At 42.3% G+C, this 19,478-nt stretch overlaps 1 protein-coding gene across 4 annotated transcripts in view; it reads right to left on the bottom strand.

Annotated features, from left to right (window-relative positions):
• TMEM94 (transmembrane protein 94) overlaps positions 1-6,565 on the bottom strand; it is an 82,462-nt gene extending 75,897 nt beyond the window's left edge. For 2 of the 4 annotated variants that reach the window (XM_081937843.1, XM_081937844.1), the window contains exon 1: positions 6,272-6,565. In XM_081937843.1, the coding sequence (XP_081793969.1) occupies positions 6,272-6,313 (42 nt within the window). In that variant the 5' untranslated portion in view covers positions 6,314-6,565. Of the gene's footprint in view, positions 1-5,152; positions 5,310-6,271 lie in introns of those variants that run through there. The other 2 variants (XM_081937845.1, XM_081937846.1) reach the window with 2 other exon arrangements.
• Positions 6,566-19,478: the final 12,913 nt, after the last annotated feature.

Below are 19,478 nucleotides of genomic sequence, written 5' to 3'. Positions count from 1 at the left end.
CCAATGTATTTTTTTCTGAGTCTTAGTTGATAAGCTGACTTTTTCTACTAAGCCCCACTGAACCCACCTAGGAGAGGAAAATGCTAGTTGTTTATGGTTTCCCCGTCCCCCTCTTCATGTATCCCATCCAACCACAGATGGTATCACCCAATGTTACCACTTTTCTGGGCTGCTGTTTTTCTTAAGTGTCACTTCCATTGACTACACAAGAGAAGCTCTTCCCTGTCACACTTGCATCCCAATTTTGCACACAAGTACATAAGAGGCAGAACCTGCATCATTTTGTCATTTTCTCCCCTTGTCTCTTATGGATGCTCATAAGCAAACTCCTGTTGAGTCTGCTACTCTGTAACTAATTTGAAGTATAACTTTCTGGTAAAGAGACAAAACAAAAAGGAATTAGGGACATGATGGAATAAGAATGTGGTAAGAAGTTGCACATGGACATTCCATAGAGATCCAAACACCCTGATCAGACAAAAGCCTATTGCAAAGAAGCTGCCCATTGCTCAACAATTATGCAACAGGAGCTAAAAATTGAGCAAATTCAGCAGCTCCTGAGGAATAACCTATTACATATTTGCTACTACAGTTAGAATGTGCACTTAGGTTTTTTTTTTAGAATGGGGTCAATTCCATTGTCGAAGAAAAGAGTTGTATTGAAAACGCAGACTATTAGGAAGTGCACATTGTTTGGTGCGGCTTCAACCAATACTGTACCTTACATAAGTCAGAATTTTGCTAAAGACTAAAAGGGGAACCAGTCTGCCGATCTGATACCTTGGGTTTGAACATGAGAATCAAGAAAAATATTTTGGGGAGAATCCAAGTCACATCAATACTTTCTGTGGTAAATCACTGGGCAAACAAATCTATTTACCTTTTTTACAACAACAACAACAACAACCCCTAGGTATTTTAAATAAACTCAAACCTATCACTTCTGCAATCTCTGAGGAAAAATGCAGGTGAAAACCACAAAAAAAGTTATTAATTGGGGATTAAATCTACCAGTTGCCTTTGCAATTGTTACAAGGGAGGCATTAAATCTGCCGTTGGATAGCCATTGTCTTAGCTATTCTTCTGCTTTCTTTAATAAAGAATTATCCTGGATAATTGTTTGCAGTTTCAAGCCATCCTTAGAGTTGGGAAATCTTTTCTAACTTTCAATTGAAGTCTGCCCTCCTACAATTTAAATCCATTATTCTGTGCTCAACATCCTGGAATTAGAGATTAGGCCTTCTTCTTTATTAATACCGATATAGGTGAATGTCTATGGAGATTCTCAGTCATCCAGATCATGGTTGTCTCAAAGGTGCTTTTTTCAAGAGGCAACTGAATTGGGGGGGGGGGGGGTTGAAGATGTTTCGCTTCTCTTAGTTCTGAGCTAAAAAAGCTTCTTGGATGAGAAGCGAAGCATCTTCAAAGAAAAACCAGGAAGTCCAGTTGTCTCTTGAAAAAAGCACCTTTGGGGACCATATAGGTGTTTGAAAAATGCTATTGGATTCCCAATCAATCACTTTCTTCAAAGAAAAAAAATATCCAGATGCCTCAATCTCATAAAATCCCCTAATTATCTTGGGTTTTTTTCTGCATCTGTTCAAGCTTGCCTGAATCCTACTTAAACTGTGATATCCAAAATTGGACACTAATTGAAGGGGAGTATGACCAATGACAATTATAATGTAATTATAATTCCCTGTAATTTGGAAATAGTACTTCTGCTGATGTAGTCTACTGATTCTTCCATGCTAGACAGCTTTCTCTCCATTTCCAAGCCCCAATTTCTTAAAAATAAGGTTGAACCTAAATTTCAATCACCTTCACTTTCGTTGGCTTGTACTTAGAACTTGGTATGATAAAGGTATGATTAAGTTACAAAAAAAGGTCAACAGAAATAAGAATTGCCACAAGCCTCAGCTTTGCCAAAAGCAGAGTTCAGCTGTTCCATTTCCAGCTAAATTTGCATTTTAGAAAAATGCTGAATAAGCTCTTGAAATAAACCCGTTTTGAAGGACTGTCATGCCAGAACTGATGCAGAAGTAGCACAAAGTGTGTAAGTCCTTTTAGCAATCACATCATATTACTGAGCCATATTTAGCTTCAACTACTATGCCAGGTGTTGTATTACTATGTCAGAAGTCTCATGTTCTATAATTTGTTACATGATTTCTTTTTCTTCAATGAACTAGAATTACACAGATCTCTATTCAATATAAATTTCTTATTTACAATCCAGTTCTAAAAAGTTAATTCTGATTTTTTTTCTGCCTTCTAGGGCAGAGATTCTCAGACAGACTGGGGGTGGGGGGGTGCTGCAACCCACTCCCATTCTGGTCATAGACAAGCAGCTGGCATCAGACAAAATCACATGGGAGGCTTCCTGAGTGCTACCCAATACAATCCAGCCAGGATCGAAGTGCTTTTGCCAACTTATCTTCACCCTCTTTCAAGAGTGCCATGTTTCCCCAAAAATAAGACGGGGTCTTATTTTCTTTTGAACCCCGAAATAAGCACTTGGGCCTTATTTTCAGGGAGGTCTTATTATTTTAAGGTTCGGGAGGCAGCGAGTGTGGTCACTTTATGGCTGCTGCTGTGTTACAATATTTTCAGGAAGGGCTTATTTTTGGGGAGAGCTTAATTTAGCGCATGCTCTCAAAAGCCTGATTGGGCTTATTATCCAGGGAGGTCTTATTTTCAGGGAACAGGGTAGTTCTTCCCAGCTTCTTGAGAGCATCACCCTGGATCCTGATGCTGAGCTTCTGCACCCATTCCCAGGTGGGCCAAGTGCTACAGCCCTCCTATTTCTTGTAGGAGGGGATTGTCTTGCAGGAGATCAGTGGCGCATTAAAAAAAGGGGGAAGGCAAGATTAGCAAAAGCAATTTGATCCTAACAGGGCTACTTGGCGGCACTCAGAAGTGAGTTGCGCTTCCTGCTGAAGGCTGTTGCTACAAATGCAAAGGCTACTGACAGCAAGTCTTGGTTCTGGGGGCAAGTTCTAATGATTCTGTTTTGGGTGCAAACTCCTAGTTCCTGCTCTGCCTGGAATGGGGGATGTATTAATGTGAGGGTTATGGCCTCACAGAATTTGATAATTCACTTTAAGATATTCGTTATCCAAACATCTCCCTGGCCTTAGGTAGAGGGTAAGACTAGAAGACCTCCAAAGTGGGTTGCTGGGGGGGTCACATGGGTACGGCCGATCTTCTAACTAGGATTCTGCCCAGTTCAGTGAACCCCCAAATGCCACTCCTGGCTGGCCATGCCCGCCCCTCCCACCCCACCCCACCTGTCCCAGGAGTCTCCACACATCCTGTTTATCATGCCAGGTAAGTGCAGGGTGCGTGCGGAGACTTGAGGAGAGTGGGAAAATACCGGAGGTTCCGGAAGTCTGGAAACGGGCCTGTTTCCGGCCTCCTGGGGGTCTCTGGAGCCAGGGAGAAGCAGTTTTTGCCCTCCTGGAGGCTCAAGGAAAACCTCTGGAGCCTGGGAAGGGTGAAAAACGGGCCAACCAGAAGTTCCGGAAACTGGCCTGTTTCCTGCCTCGAGCCCAGGAAACAGTTTTTGCCCTCTCGGAAGCTCGAGGAAAGCCTCTGGAGCCCGGGGAGGGCAAAAAATCCCCCCCACTGTGATGCAGGAGACTGACTAGGCCCGTTGCTGCAATTTTTGAAGCCCACCCCTGCATATAGGTAATAGTTTCAAATGCATCCTCTCTGTTTCATTGCCATGTTCTTAATAGCAATATTTAAGAGTTTCCAGTCTCCAGCACCACTCCAGATTGTAGGAATAATATTGTGGGGTCCTCAATACTCTCCGAGTTTAGTTGTTTCTTGCAGACCTTTCATTATCAAATGAAGTCTATTGGGTTTTTTGGATAGTCTATTTAATCTTCTTTTAACTTTTATAATGTGTGTTTTTATGTTGTACGCCACCCTGAGTCCTTTGGGAGAAGGGCGGCATATAAGTCCAATAAACCACATCCACAAACCACAAGTCAGTGAGAAATAATATAAGCATTATTTTGATACTATTTTTGAACCAGGTATAGACTAGCAAATTAATAAAGTAGTGAAATATGGTCCAGAGACATTTCTGTTATTTGAATTGCCATAGTATTTGGGAATGATGTTGGAAGACACTGGGCATACCCCCAGTTTAGGCAACAGGTCTTCCTTCTGTCTTCCAAGGTCATTCTCACATACCATCACAATACTTCAATATTTTATTCATCAGAATATCTGAAGTACTTGTCTGTTGAAGATGTATTATATTTTTAGCATTCCAAGAATCTACTAAGGAAAATAATAGAATTAAAAAAATGAAATTATTAATCTGATAAAGACTTCACAGAATAACAGATTTTGAAGGGACCTTTGAGGTCTCCAACCCCCTGCTCAGACAGGAAACCCTACACCATTTCAGACAAATGGTTGCCCAATCGCTTCTTAAAAACCTTGTTGGAGCACCCACTTCTGGAGGAAAGTTGTCCGACTGATTAATTGTTCTGTCAGGAAATTCTCCTTAGTTCTAGGTAGGATCTCTCTTTCATTAGTTTCCATCCTGCCTTCAGATGCTTTGGAGGACAGATTGACTGCCTCTTCTTTGTGGCAGCCCTTCAAATACTGGAATACTGCTATCATGTTACCCCTTGTCCTTCTTTTTATTAAACTAGACATACCCAATTCCAGCAACTGTTCTTTATATGTTTTAGCCTCTAGTCCCCCTAATCATCTTTGTTGCTCTTCTCTGCACTCTTTCTAGAGTTTTATATTGTGGCGACCAAAACTGCATCTCCTGGAAAAATGGTAATATTGTTTAAATTATTTCACTCCAAATAAGATCAAATACAATCATTTGGCCAGAATAAAGTAAGGTGAGAAGAAAACTATAATTAACATACCATTTCCACCACTGATTCTTAAAATATATACAACATAGCATTGGGTGTCTATCCCAGGCAACACACAGACATGAAAAACTAAAGTAAACCACAGAGAGTTAGCATAGTGTTTAACTGTAATTTTGCTTACTACTCTGGTTATAGCCAGCAATTACATCTAGAAACACTAAACAATCCACTTGAAACAATTTACTAACTATACATTTTAAAACGCAAGTGCTAAACTAAACTTGGAGGGGAAAGAAGTATACCATTGACTGCAGTGCTGAGAATCGATTCTCATCATAAAGGCACATTTTAGGGATCCAACCTCTGCATTATTTAGTTTAAGAAGCCTTCTCTGAACGCATTCAGGTACTGAAACGATTGATTAAAGCAGATGTTCTTCAATTTAGGGGGGAAAGAGTTTTAAAAACCAGCCGGAAATCCAAATAAACACAGAGAGATTTGTTTACAAAAACTCTAAACCATAGTTTACTGAAGTAATCCAGATACCGAGTTTACACTAAGCCAGGGTGACATTTGAGTATGTTTCCATATGTAGAAAGCTGGAATCGCTCAACGAATACTTTGCGACAACGGAGACCCGAACTAGCCAACTAGGGAAACCCATCGCTGAAAGACACGGCAATTGTTCAGAACTTCCTGTAACAATTCCCACACGCACCGTAATGCGGCAATGCGGGTCGCCTATTTTATCCTATATAAACTCTCCGTTTGAGTTTACTAATTCGGAAATGTTAAGACTGAACTATGTCGAAAGCAGCCAGGCCTTTTTTTCTTTCTTCCAAGGGAAAAACAGGGGCCGGCGGTAGATAGCAAAGTCTGGAAACGCCAGCAATTTTTGCCGCTGCATCGCCGCCGGGTGGGGGGGGGGGTGGATGCAGCTGCGCCAGAGTCAAAGAACAACTCGGCTCCGACGCTTCTGCAGGGCACGTCTCAGACGTGCATAGTAGGCGGCGAGGATTTTGCAGCTGCAAGGGACCGCGTTGTGCGGGAACTTCCTATTGCTCCTGCAGTGACGTTCCGTCTCCGTTAGGCACGGCTTGAGCGGCGAGAACAGGATCCATCCGGCCTACCGTATATTTCACCCATATTTTGGGAGGCAGAAGCACAGTCCGTATATAAAGCAGCAGCAAGAACTTGATTCTTGGCTGTTTCTCCGGAAGGCTTCCTCGGCTTTGCGACGCCGTCTCACCCTAACGCTTGGCAAAGCCCCATTCAACCAAAGAGGGGGGCGTGTGGGGATGCTTCTTGGTGGGGTTGCTGTGTTAATTTGAACCCCACTGCAAAGACCAGGGCTAAAATCAAGGCGGTGGGTAGCGCGACCTTCCCCCTCGCTCTTTTTCGTGAAGGCTAAACTTACTCACCAGCTTAATCAGCGTTTTTTCCGTCCGTAGAGTGGCGGGCATATCCTGGGGAACCTTCTTCCCACTAACTCTTTCAAGAAGCCCCGAAGCAACCCTTCACTCCACCTCGTCCAACATCGCTAGCTCCGCCATTCTTACTACTGGCAAATAGCCCGCTTTTCCCTCCGGGGATTTATGTGTATGATTTCAAGTACAGTGAAGCAAACCTCGTCTGGATTGGCTGTGTTTGGCTAATATTTTAAGCGCTTTAGCGGTGGTAGGTTAAACTAGGGAAAGGATTGACGCTATTCTTCCGCCCTTCTTACCATTGCATTTGCGAACGGTCTATATAATATGCTCTAAATTTTAGCTCTAGTGGCTGGTTTAGGAATTGAAACAGGAGCTGGTTGTTGATCATAGATAGCAAGAGTTTCTTTAAGCAACAGATCTTTATATGATTTCTCACAACCTTGGCGCACAGGCTATTTCATATTGAAAGGGTTTAGCTTATGAGACAGTAGGTCCTCCTGTTAGATGCTATCATTATTTGTTTTAGCATCTCTTTCTTTATATCACTGAGATCCTATATTCACACAGGAACTTCTATCACAACTGGAAATACTGTATTGCTATCTTTTCATTGTTCATATTAAGAAAGCAGAAGTCACTATTTTCAGCATAGACAAAAGTCTAGAATCAAACCACCATATTTTTCAATACTGCGTGTAATATTGTGAATTTTCCTTTTCACAAGGTCTGGCAATTTATTTTCCTCTTCGTGTTTTTATTAAATGCATGATTACAAATTATATTGAAAAGCATATTTTAAAAATATTTAAAGTACAGTAATAAATAACAATAAATTAAAATAATAACCAAACAAAACCATCCATTTATAACATTGACAAAGGGAAGCCTTGGATGAACAAAGGAAGCATCAATAGGTCCCTAAAAGACAAAATACAGGTAATCTTAGATGTCAGGTGAGAAAGAATGGACCAGAGAAGAGGCCTATCTGTGACTAATGGCAAGATGACTCCAGGTTGTGTTTCATATAGGAGGCCTTCTGATATTTTAGCAGTTGTTCAGGTCTACAGGTCACAAAGCAGCCTGTGAAGATTCCTGTTCCCCTGTTGCCTTGTGAAACCATGATTGATTTGCATAATATGAATATTTGATACACTTTAGAAAAACCATGGTTTAGTGTGATCTGTAAATCTTATCTATAAATAAGAGTTAATGCACACATCAGATTGGGATGTAATGAAATTAGTTTGCATTTAATAGGTATTATGATTAATAAACAGTTAATGGCTTAACATGTACAGGGCAAGCCATGTTGGATTATTCAACAAACCATAATATTTAAAAAAAAGCATGGCTTAGTGTGGTATGGAGCCAGCCATTCTTTATTACATTGGGGCAAAAGGTATTTTGGTAACTTGTAGGTGCAACCTGTTCTGGATACAACATATCTCGCAACAAGTGGAAATCGTAAAAGAGAAAGTATACAATTTTCTAATGCTATTTTGTCTTGTTTGGTTTTTAGAACAAGACAGGACAATTCTTTGTAATAAAGGCCAATCTAGTTCTCACTTACCATAGCACCTTGATAAATACATAAATAGCTGTCTAACAGCTGCTGAAATTCCAAGCCTACTTATCCACTTTCCTATTGTTGCCAAGAGAATTACATGGATATCTGTTCATGGATGTGTAATCTTCGAGAATCCACCTTGTGTCTAGGGAGAAGGCTTTACTTCTTTTTTAATCTACAATGCTACAAATTTCGTTCTACTAATAAATATAGCCTGTTCGGGGATGGGTCCATTGTCGAACAGGAAAAATGATCAACATGCAGCATCTTCCATGCACATGCATACATACTTATGTTTTATACACACACAAACACACATATTAAGATGGACAGAGAAATAAATGAATCTTTTTATCAAGATAGCATGTAAACAGCAGATTCACATTTTACACTTTTATTGGTCTATTATTATCTTCAGATCCTGTTGTAAAGCAAAAGAAAGAATAACGTATTTGGGGTCTTCTTGTATCATGCTCCTTTGTTTTTTCATAATATTTTGAGCATTTCTGTATTGTCACAATTCCATTCTCTAGTCCTTCAAATTCAGAATGGTGGTCATGTGATTAAGGCATCAGGCTAGAAACCCAGAGATTGTGGGTTCTAGTCTCCATGCACACACATGCGCACACGCACATACACTCCTTCAAAAGTACTTTGAAGCAAAAACAAAAATGCTTAGAGCCAAGTCAACTTCTTTTGAGTAGTTGTCATTATTGCTGTTTTTTGCAGATATGGAAAGCACAAAAGAGAAACTTAATAACTAGTGATTATTTTTAGTTTATGTTGTATGCATCTATATGGTCAACTGTTAAAACTCTGAGCAGTTGCTAGGATGCAATGCTGAGTCTTATTTCCTCTTAAAAATTATGTGTGAAAATAACATGTCTAAGGGGAGGGGAGGATTAAACCAGAGGTGGTATTGAGGGGAGACTGTACACATGCTGAAGAATTAATGACCCAGAAGGTTTGCAAAGTTTCAACATTTCAAAAGAAATACAGTGTTATGGACCCAAAGTTCTGCCAAGCCTAATTTCTTAAATACTTTTGGAATTTTTTTCTTAATTGCTTTTTAACTATGAAGAACCTTCCAATCTTCAAGTCTGATAGTAGAGTAGATTTTGGGTGAATTGAGTTTAATCCCAGTGGTGGGGTTCATATTTTTTAATTACTGGTTATGTGGGCGTGGCTTGGTGGGTGTGACGGGAAGGATACTGTAAAATCTCCATTCCCTCCCCACTGCAGGTGAAGGTTACTACAAAATTCCCAGTCCCTCCTGATCAGCTGGGACTCGGGAGGCAGAGAATAGATGGGGGCAGGGCCAGTCAGAGGTGGTATTTACCAGTTCTCCAAACTACTCAAAATTTCCACTACCGGTTCCCCAGAAATGGTAAGAGCCTGCTGAATACCACCTCTGGTTTAATCCTTAGTGAAACATATATTAGAAGAGTTAGAAGTTTAAAGACACCAAAAAAAAAAAAAACACCCTCTTTTGGAATAAACAGTAAAAGTGTAATTAGAACATTAATTTTGGAAAGTTATAAACAGAGTAAGGGTGGATGGATGGATTTGAATAAGAGTTTAACATTAACTATAAGAATCTTTCCCATGGGAAAATGCTGTTGCTTTCAATTCCTAAAATAACACACAATAGGATAGGATTTAAAATGTTTGGCACTAGAGGGAACCCGAGGGGCTAAAGATTACAACTAAAGATTAAATTTGACTCACTCATACATGATAGAGTAAAATACTTTAACATTGGATATATCGGAGAATATTTTTAAACCATGCACGCAAGAGAGACTTCTTTTACAGATAGGTTATGTTTAAAAAGTGTCATGGAACACATTTTACCAGGCAAACTTAAGACTGATCTGCAAAGGGATTTAAAAATGACAAGCTATGAGAATGATATTAGCAAAAGATGCTACACTGGATTTACAAATAAAATAGCTGTTGTCTTAATAATTAAAAAGGATGTACAAATGGCAGACGAAAAGAATGACTTGGATAACTTTCTTATATTAGATCTACAAAAGAGACTTATTAAAGTTCTGAAGAGTTTTGTAAGAAGGGACAAAATAATTTAAATTAAAACATTATTTGAAGGGCATATTCTTGACAATTTGTGTCAGAGTTTTGTGGCGACTTTTCTTGTATGGGAGTACACTTTGTAGGGAAGCAAGCAAATTGAGGAAATTGTTATTTTCTTATGGTACTCCTCAAGGACATCCCTCCCTCTCAGGGAGAAAAATGACATAATTTAAGTGAGTGTGCATGAAAAAAAAGTATCACAAAATAATACAAACAGCAAAATAGGACTAATAAAGGAGAATATTTGTAGCTCAGGGTTGACATGAAGGGTCTTTGGAGCACTGATGATGTTACCTAGTTTGGGTAATGAAATATCTGCAAGGGAACAACAAGAAAGTTCAGAGAGCACCAAGTACCCTTCAGCAAAATAGGATGTGGTAAATCAGCAGAATGTTGTAGTAGTACCTGCAAATCCCACAACCGGAATCAGTATTGTTAAGTATTTGCCGATGACCTCTGAGCTCATCACCTTATCTCTCTTTGCTTGAGAAAAGCAAAGACCAATCCAGGAGCAAGGTAGAAAGACAGAAACCCCTTTCACAAGAGTTCTGTATGTACCACTAAGACAGGGGTGTCAAACTCGCGGCCCACGGGCCAGAAGCGTCATGCGCTGGCCACGCCCACCCTCGTTTTAGTGAAGAGGGGGAAATTTGTGATACTTCATATGACGACAACATGTCAGTGTGAGTTTGACACCTTTGCTCCAGTGGTGGAAATTTTTACTGCCAGTTCTGTGGGCGTGGCTTTGTGGGCCTGGTGTAGCTTTGTGGGCATGGCAGGGGAAGTATACTGCAAAATCCCCATTCCCTCCCCACCCCACTAACTTGCTTTCCCATTCCGTTCTCCTGTTCAGGGCAACAAAAGAAAATCAGTTGGGAGGTTGGGGGGCAGCAGGGGCAAGGCCAGCCGATTTGCCGTTTCTCTGAACTACTCAAAATTTCCACTAACAGTTCTCCAGAACTGGCTGCCCTCCTCTAAGGAAACCACTATCATTCAGAATCTATCAGGAGCATCTGCAGGATTAGAAACTTTTATGAAAGTGTTGCAGTGCCCTTTTTACATGTCTGTGCAATGTCACAATGCACATGCAAAATGGGTGTAGCTTTTCATTATAGCATACACAAGTAGAAGTGGAGATAAAGGAAATTGTTTTTCTAAGGCAGAAGTTCTAAAATGCAAGTCATCCCTTCTATTACGATGGGACATAGTAATGCATAAAATTGGTTTGTAATGCTGTAGCCCTAAGCATGCTTATTTAACGAATTCCATCATAGGGAAAAAACTAAATTGCTTTGAAATAAAGGTAGGATACGTGGATGATATTATAATGCTATAATCATACATGAATTTAACTGGACTGAAACTTACCAATGGTTCTTTTTCTCAAGAAACTTGTGTGATGTGAACAGTTTCGTAATAAGCAGAAATCTGCAAATACAAAATTTCCCGTCAGTGAAGATGCATTTTAGAAGTTTCAATTCCTAATTTGAAATTCTTATACTTAAAGCTGGTGAGGACATTGGAGGAAAAAAAAGTACCACCAGCCTATTCTCAGAATAAATATTTTATCTAATATTTATTTTAACTTTATCTGAGAAAATACAGGTCTCTTCAACATAACACCCAGATTTGCCTTCTTAGCAGTACTGTTCTGATCATCTTCATGCTATTGTAAGATGCTAAGCAACTGCCCCTACTTCCACACCCTATCACCAGGCAATGTAAGCAGCAGTAGAATCCAATGAAATTGAGTGGCTAATACATTTAAACAAACAAATAATAATCCATGACCCATTGCAAGCTTGAATTTTATATTCACTCCTTGTCTCCTTTGCAAGGCGAGAAGGGGCTATAAAAGCAAGCTTCAGGACTTATGGCAAAGCTGCTGCTCAGTTTGGTAGAAAAGGTTTAGGGGAGGGAAGATCTATGGCCGTGATGGCGAACCTATAGCATGTGTGCCACAGGTGGCACACAGAGTCCTCTCTGCGGGCATGCAAGCCATCGCCCCAGCTCAGTTCTGCCATGTATGCACATGTGCCTATCGTCAGCCAGCTGATTTTTGGGTCTCTGCCGTGCATGTGCAGGGGGGGGTTTCACGGTGGGGGGCACACACATATTGCATTATGGGTGTGTATGCACGTACATGCACTTTTGCACATGCGCACGCGCTTTCGGCACTTGGACATTGTTAGCCATCACTGATCTATGGTCTTAGCTTCTAAAGACTGAAAGTGTCATGGGAGAGACTACTCTCCCCAATAAAAACTCACCCCATCTCATATCTCTGAGGAAACAGCATGAAATCTGGTGCAGCATTTCCTCTAACATAAGACCCAAGTTTGTTAAGTTGTGGAATTAATTGGCTTAGTTTTCCTAAAACAGCTGAAAACCACAGTGCAGGGAAGTGCAAGAATAGCACTAATCCCAGATTGCCACAGCCCTTATGCGTGGAAGGGAGCCTAGATGGCCAATATAATTTACAGATTACTTCTGGGACACAAAGAGGGAGGGAATGTCTCTGAAGCTAATGAGATTTGCTTCTGAGTAAACATACATAGATTCCTCTAAACCCATGATGGCGAACCTATGGCACACGTGCCAGAGGTGGCATGCAGAGCAGGGTGGGTTTCAGCCAGTATGGGCGTACTGGTTGGTGAAATTTAGTGTGCCTTCCTGTACCTCATCTTCCGGAGGCCCCATACCGGAACACTCCCTCCCCTGGCCTGCCCTCCCCAGTCACTCTCCCCGCCCGCCTGCCTGGTCACCGCTCACTCGCTTGCTTGCCCTGCCCGACCACACCATGTTTGCCCTGCCCACTCACTTCCTTTGCCCGCCCAGCCAAGACTCTGAAGCTGCAGGCAGCCGGGGAGGTGGGGGGGATGCTTCCCAACTGCCTGCCCCTTCCAGAAGCAACAGGGCAGGCCCGGGGATGATCAGCAACCAAGGGCTACTGCCACGTGAACGCTAGTGGGCGCAGCACCTGCCCAGACACGGCTGTAGCTGGCAACAGGACGCAAAGGAGAGGCCATTCAGCAGAGTGTTCCGAGGTCAGTGGGTTGGCGGGGAGGTTGCGTGATGCTGGGGGCGGCAAGGAGGTGGGACATTGAAGCCACCCTGTGTGCCTGCAACAGGACACGGCAGCTGCTGGGTGGCTGCTCCATTGTGCCCCATTGCTGGCAGCAGTTGGCTTTCTCCTGCCAATCCTTCCTCTCTGGGCATCCAGGCAGGCCCTGGATCGGTCAGCAGCCTGCGTGCCACCACCATGTGACCGCTCTGGGGGCGCAGCCAGGAAGGATCGCTAGGAGAATGCCAACTGCATCCAGGAGTGTCCCCAGGTTGGTGGAGTGGTGGGAAGATTGCGTGGGGCTGGACTGGAGGCGGCAGGTAGGTAGGGGTCAAGGTTACACCCCCGTACTGGCAAAAAAAAAAGAATATCCCATCGACCCGGAACTGCGTCGCAAGGTAAGGGAAGCAGGTCTTGGGCGAGACCTTCCCTCCCCTTTCAGAGAGCCTGTGTGGGAGAGAGGAGGCAGCCTGGTTTGAATGTGGGCAGGGAGCAGCAGTGCCTCCTTTGCTTGTTCAGGCGGGCAGAGAAAGGAAAGGAACGCGAGAGCTCCTTCGCACTTGGCTAGCGCATGACTCCTTTCTTTCTCTGCCTGCCCAAACGAGTGAAGGAAGCAGAGGGAGAAAGAAAGGAGGCGCAAGAGAAAGGAGGCGTGAGAGAAAGCACCCCCGCCACCAAAGGTGAAGGAGAGCTCCTGCGCCCTCGGCTATTGCACGCCTTCTTTCTTTCTCCACCTGCCCAAACTAGTGAAGGAGGCACTCACTGGCCACTAAACCGCTCGTTCACCCACATTCAAACCACCCTGCTCCCTCTCTCCCAGCATGGGCTCTCTGGAGGTGGAGGGATGATTCTTTCCAAAGACCAGTTTCTTTCCTTCCCTCCTACGGCTGGCAAAATAGATATTTTCACAGCAGCAGCTGACAATATTGTGCAGGCAAGCTTTCGGCATGGGCTCTCTGAAGTGGGAGGGAAAATCCCTCTCAAGACTTCCCTTGTCCTGGTGGCACCCCAGCGATAGCAGCTGACAAGGGAAGGAGGAATTCTGGGAGTTGAAGTCCACAAGCCTTAAAACTGTCCAAGTTTGAACATTCCTGGGGTTTTTTTTGTAAAGGGTTAGGGGTGCAAGGGTCTTGTAACTTGACAGCTTTAAGACTTGCATGCTTCAAATGCCAGAGTTCCAGAGCCAACATTCTGGTTGCTAAGCAAGAGCGTTGTTAAGTGAGTTTCACCACATTTTACAAGTTGTCCACACCCACCCGGTCACTGAGCCACTCCCACAAAACAGGCCACACCTACAGAATAGGTTCTAAAAAATTTTGAAACCCACCACTGATGCAGAGCCCTCTCTGTGGACATGCATGTCATCGTCAGCTGCTCTTCTGGTTTCTGGTCCACATGCACGCTGGCCAGCTAGTCTTCGCAGCTGCAGGAGCACAGGAAAACACCCTGAAAACAGTCCCCAAATGCCCCAAAACTAGGCTGTTTTTTGGGCCCATTTTCAGGCTGTTTTTCGGGCCAAAAATGGCCTGAAAAACAGCCTGAAAAGCACTCTGGTGTGCACACATGCACACGCATGCATGCACATTTCGGTTTGGGCACTCAGTGCCAAAAAGGATTGCCATCACTGCTCTCAACTGTCTGTGAACCTTTTAGTAACCTATGGGAGTGAGGGGGGGTACTATATATTACATCAATTCAGAATCAAAGGGTAGAATTATCAGGGATGTGCATTGGCACACATGTAGCATTGATCAGGAGCACTTTAAATCAAATGTATTATTTCTACAGATCACATGCCAGCTGCAGAAAATGTGAGCTCATGAAAAGGGGCAGCTGCTTTAAAGTGATCATGAAAGCTACTCTGAATCACACCTTGTCTTACTGGGTGGGGCTTTGGCAATATTTGCTGTATATAAGATATTTCCACCCATTGCGGGGGGGGGGGAGTGCATATGATGCACCGAAAAATACGGTTTATGTACATGCACAGGGACATATAAACAACACATGTAAATAACAAAATAATTTTGAAAGGAAAAAAGTCACAACGTGCAAACAGTCACCAAATCTATGTCTATGGAGATTATCAGTCATCCAGGTCATAGCTGTTCAGGCCACTAAATCTATATTAGTGCAGTACAGACTGATAGGGATCAATAAAACTTCAAAGGAAGTCTGATATTTAACCCAATCAAGTCTGTGCTAAGCAAAATAAGTTTCAGTGTAAGTAAACTGTCACAAAGACAAACTCTGTTTATGCTAAAATGCTGCAAATCCAAAACAATTACAGTGCAGAGAAAATGTCTTTTATTTTTTGCACATACAAATACTATGTACAGGTTTCTATGAAATTGCAAGACAGCAGCTTTTAACAACTCTGGAAGCTTCAGAAAGTGTCATCCAAAGGACTTATCCAGGCATAGGCAAAGTATGTTTTTTCACCGTGGTTTATTGATTATACCACAACAGTAATGTCCACACAACATGCAAAAACAAAATCAAAACCACACCACATTGCAGTTTAGCATGATGAACCCAGTCACTGTTGATACAGATGTTGCGTTTGTGAGGATGAAATAGAGACTCCACTAACATCTGATTTTCCCTAGTATTTTATTTATTGTCAGCCTGTAAAATTGCTAATTAATTTCTTCATTTCTTGGACATGATACCAGGGTAACTTTCTCCTACGCTATTAGGACTGCTAGTTTTCAAATGTTATGCTAATACAGGTAGTCCTCAGCTTATGACCACAATTGAGCCCAACATTTATGTTGCTAAGTGAGAAATTTGTTAAGTGAGTTTTGCCCCATTTTACGACTTTTCTTGCCACATTTGTTAAGTGAGTCACTGCAGTCGTTAAATTAGTAACATGGTTGTTAAGTGAATTTGGTTTCCCCATTGAATTTGCCTGCCAGAAAGTTGTAAAAAGTGATCACATGATCCTGGGATACTGCAACCATCATAAATGTGAGTCAGTTCTCAAGCGTCCAAATATAAATCATGTGACCATGGGGATGCTGCAATGGTCATTAGTGTGAAAAATGGTCATAAGCCATTTTTTTCAGTGCCATTGATGCTTTGAATGGTCACTAAGTGAATTGTTGTAAATCGAGGACTATCTGTACTGGCATATGTCCTATGGAACAATTTTAGAGAGGAGTGGCTATTTAGAGCCACATGCATAGACATTTAGGATGACTATATTTGCAATTGCTGCATATATGCAAACCTGTAATATACATGTAATTGTGTGCAATTTGAAAATATTTATATGCTTTTTGCACCTTGAATTACACTTAATTTTATGGACAAAATTGATTAAATTATGCTTACATACAGTACGGCCAAATTTGTATATTTAAGTCTTGATTATCTCTGTAAGTTAGGACTTGGTTTGGCTAAAAGGGTGTTCCCTGTTCAAAATGTTCAACAACCCAATTTTTCATAGAATATTGCCAATAAATGAAATACACATTGAATGATAATGGTAGGTTTAAACTGATCACCTTAATAGGTAAATAATCAAAACCTTTTAAATACATACATACAAATACTTTGCCTTCTGGAAAAAAAGGGAATCCTGGAAAATACAAAGAGATGTTAGGATTACTTATTTCTTGTATTGTTTGGGTACTTTCCTAACTACTATTAACTTTCCCGTGATAGCAGATGCATCCTTATCTAGGCAATTTTATTGCTTAGCCTGTCAGCATTCCTGATAACAACAAAATCAGTAGTCCAATGTATGCTAGGCTAGACTATGCTGGGAATTAATCTGAGTTCAGTCTCCAGTGGCAGAGCCAGGTAAGATTGCGTCTAAAGAGATCAAACTACTGTATTATTCGGTATTAAACTTCATAGATCCAGATAGTTTATCTTTAACTATGCCCCTCGCCCTTCATCCCTGCCCATTCACCCAGACACCATTTGACCTGGGTCTTTGGCTGCACAGCACAAGAAGCCACCAGCCAATGGGGGAGCAATCGGTGGCGGGCGGGCGGGCGGGCTATGGAAGAGGGCAGCGTGCCATCATGGGGGCCGTCAGGAGTGCGCCAGGCAACTGGCAGTGGTGGTGTCTTGCAAAAGTTACTTTCTGCAACTACATTAAAACTTAGTTCTTGTTATGTATTGTACAAAACCATTAAGACTATTTCTATAGGATAAGGGCAGGATAAGGTATATAATATGTGTCAAAGGGGCTTCCGGTTCCGGCGGCTGACGGCAACAGGCAAGTCCCTTGCCCGCTCCGGCTCACCGGTGGGCTCTCCCACTTCTTGGGGGGCACAGGACACCCCGGAGAGGCGTCCTGCCAAAGGAGCGGCTTCGCGGGGGATTCTGGCATCGGCGGCGGCTGGTGGGGGCCCCCCCGCTTCGCTCTAGGCATCGGTGAGCAGTTTCAGAGGGCGCTTCGCGTCTTCGCAACAGGCTGATCGGACGAAACAATAGAAGGAAGCAGCAGCGGTGTGGTGAGGCGCTTCCCCCCTTCATTCCCTTTTTGGACTTAAAGGACTTTTCAGCACTCTATAACTTTAACTTTCGGATTTCCTTGGAGGCGCGGCTGGAGGGAGGGGGATTTCTCCCCCCCCTTGGACAAGCGGCTTGAAATAATTCTGCTCTCAGCCCCAGGGGAAGGAGGAGGGGGGAGAGCCAACCAATGATGCCTCATCCCTGCAAAAGTGATTTTTCACTGAATTTAGCTCCATAATTTATGGATGATCTGAGAACTTTGGGAACTTTTTAAAACTTTGTTATGCCTCTGAGCCCGAAGCTGGCAGGGCAAGATGGCACACTTCCGTTGTCTTCATAAACTCTGAAACCTGACTCCACCTTTAAAATTCAGGCTTCCGGTCTTTGTCTCCGTGCCACCCAGAAGAATCTCCTGTGGATTGTTATTCTTTGAACTCTCTGGGGGAAAAATTTTTCTCTATTGCCAGACTGACTAGAGAAATTCTCCTCTGCCTGGTTCTTCTGCCTCCTGGACTCATCTGGCTGCTCTGCTTCTCCAGCTGTCCATTCTCCATACTGACTGATCTCTTTATCTTATAAACTATGTCTCCTAAAAGACCACCCCCTGGAAAACCTGGCTTTGCTACTTCTGCCCCGACATCTGCAACATCCAGTCCTGCCACACAATCAAAGATCACAGACCTGATGCAACCTAAGAGCACAGAGATGGATTTGCAACAAATGCTGCAGCAACTTATACAGGGCCAGGAAGAAATCAAGAAACAATTAAAGGAAATGAAGGAAGAAATTAAAGAGAACCAAGTCCAAATCTACAAGAACTCACAGAGACTGGACCTTGTGGAGGGTGGGGTGGCGGAGGTGAGGGGGGGGGTTGAAGCGGTGCAGAGGGGAAACAAGGAACTTGATATCCAGCAAATGAAAACAGAGTTTGAGAGAATGTCCTTTTATCTTAGATTTCAAAATGTTATAGAAGCAGATGGGGAAAATATAAGGGACATTATGACTAACATCTTGGCTGAATACATCCACAAAGAAAAACAACAGATGGAATGGGAGATAAATCTGGTTTATAGAGTGAACTCTGCTTATGCCAGAACACACAATGTACCCAGGGAGGTCCATATTAAATTCCTTAGAAAAAGCACAAGAGATGAAATTCTGGGTGTACAAAGGGGGCAGGCACTAACATACCACGACAGGGAGATAACCATCCTGAAGCAGATCCCCAAGAAAATTAGGGAAAAAAGGAAAAGTTATTCGCAATTGGCGAATAAATTATACCAGAAGTGGGTGTGGTTTAGATGGTTGATGCCTGAAGGTATGCTGATATTCTGGGAGGAGACAAGAATTAGAATTAACACACCGATAGAGGCACAGGCCTTTATGGAAAAAAACAAAACAAACCTAGAAAAAACAGAAGATCCCACAACGGACATGCAGGACACGGGAGGGGCCGGAGCTCTGCCAGCGGGGAGAGAAGGGGCAATACCAAGAAAGCTCAGATCACAAAAATAAACAAGAAAATTTCATATCATAAACTGACCGAAAGTAGTAATGGAATTATATGTGGAATATATACTACAATGTGTAAACTGATTGAAAATATTAATAGAACTAACATGCTGATTATATATGATTATGTATCAATGTTTTATACTTAGATGTATTCTATGAGTTTGGAGGGGGGGGTGCCTGCCACACTTTGCAACTGCCAAAATTTGTATACCTTTCCATTTACCTTTTCCCTTATAAATGTTAAAAAAACCAATAAAATTCTTTTCAAAAAAAAATGTGTCAAAGGTATACCAAAGCCAACCTCTTTGCATATTTTGACAACTGTTAGCAAGGTATAGGATGATATCTTAGTTCTTTCCACATTTTAGGTAAAGGAAGTTACAAGCTTCTAAGGAAGGGGGGGAAATGCCATAAAGCTCTCTTCTCTAATAATAATGCTTTTCATTTTATTCAGAACTATTTCTATGCTATGTTATAATTATTATTTG

The sequence above is a fragment of the Natrix helvetica genome (genome assembly GCF_964273705.1).
Source record: "Natrix helvetica genome assembly, chromosome: 1".
Lineage (NCBI taxonomy): Eukaryota > Metazoa > Chordata > Lepidosauria > Squamata > Natricidae > Natrix > Natrix helvetica.
The sequence above is the reverse complement of the archived record's forward strand: the minus strand, read 5'-3'. Positions and strand labels throughout refer to the sequence as shown.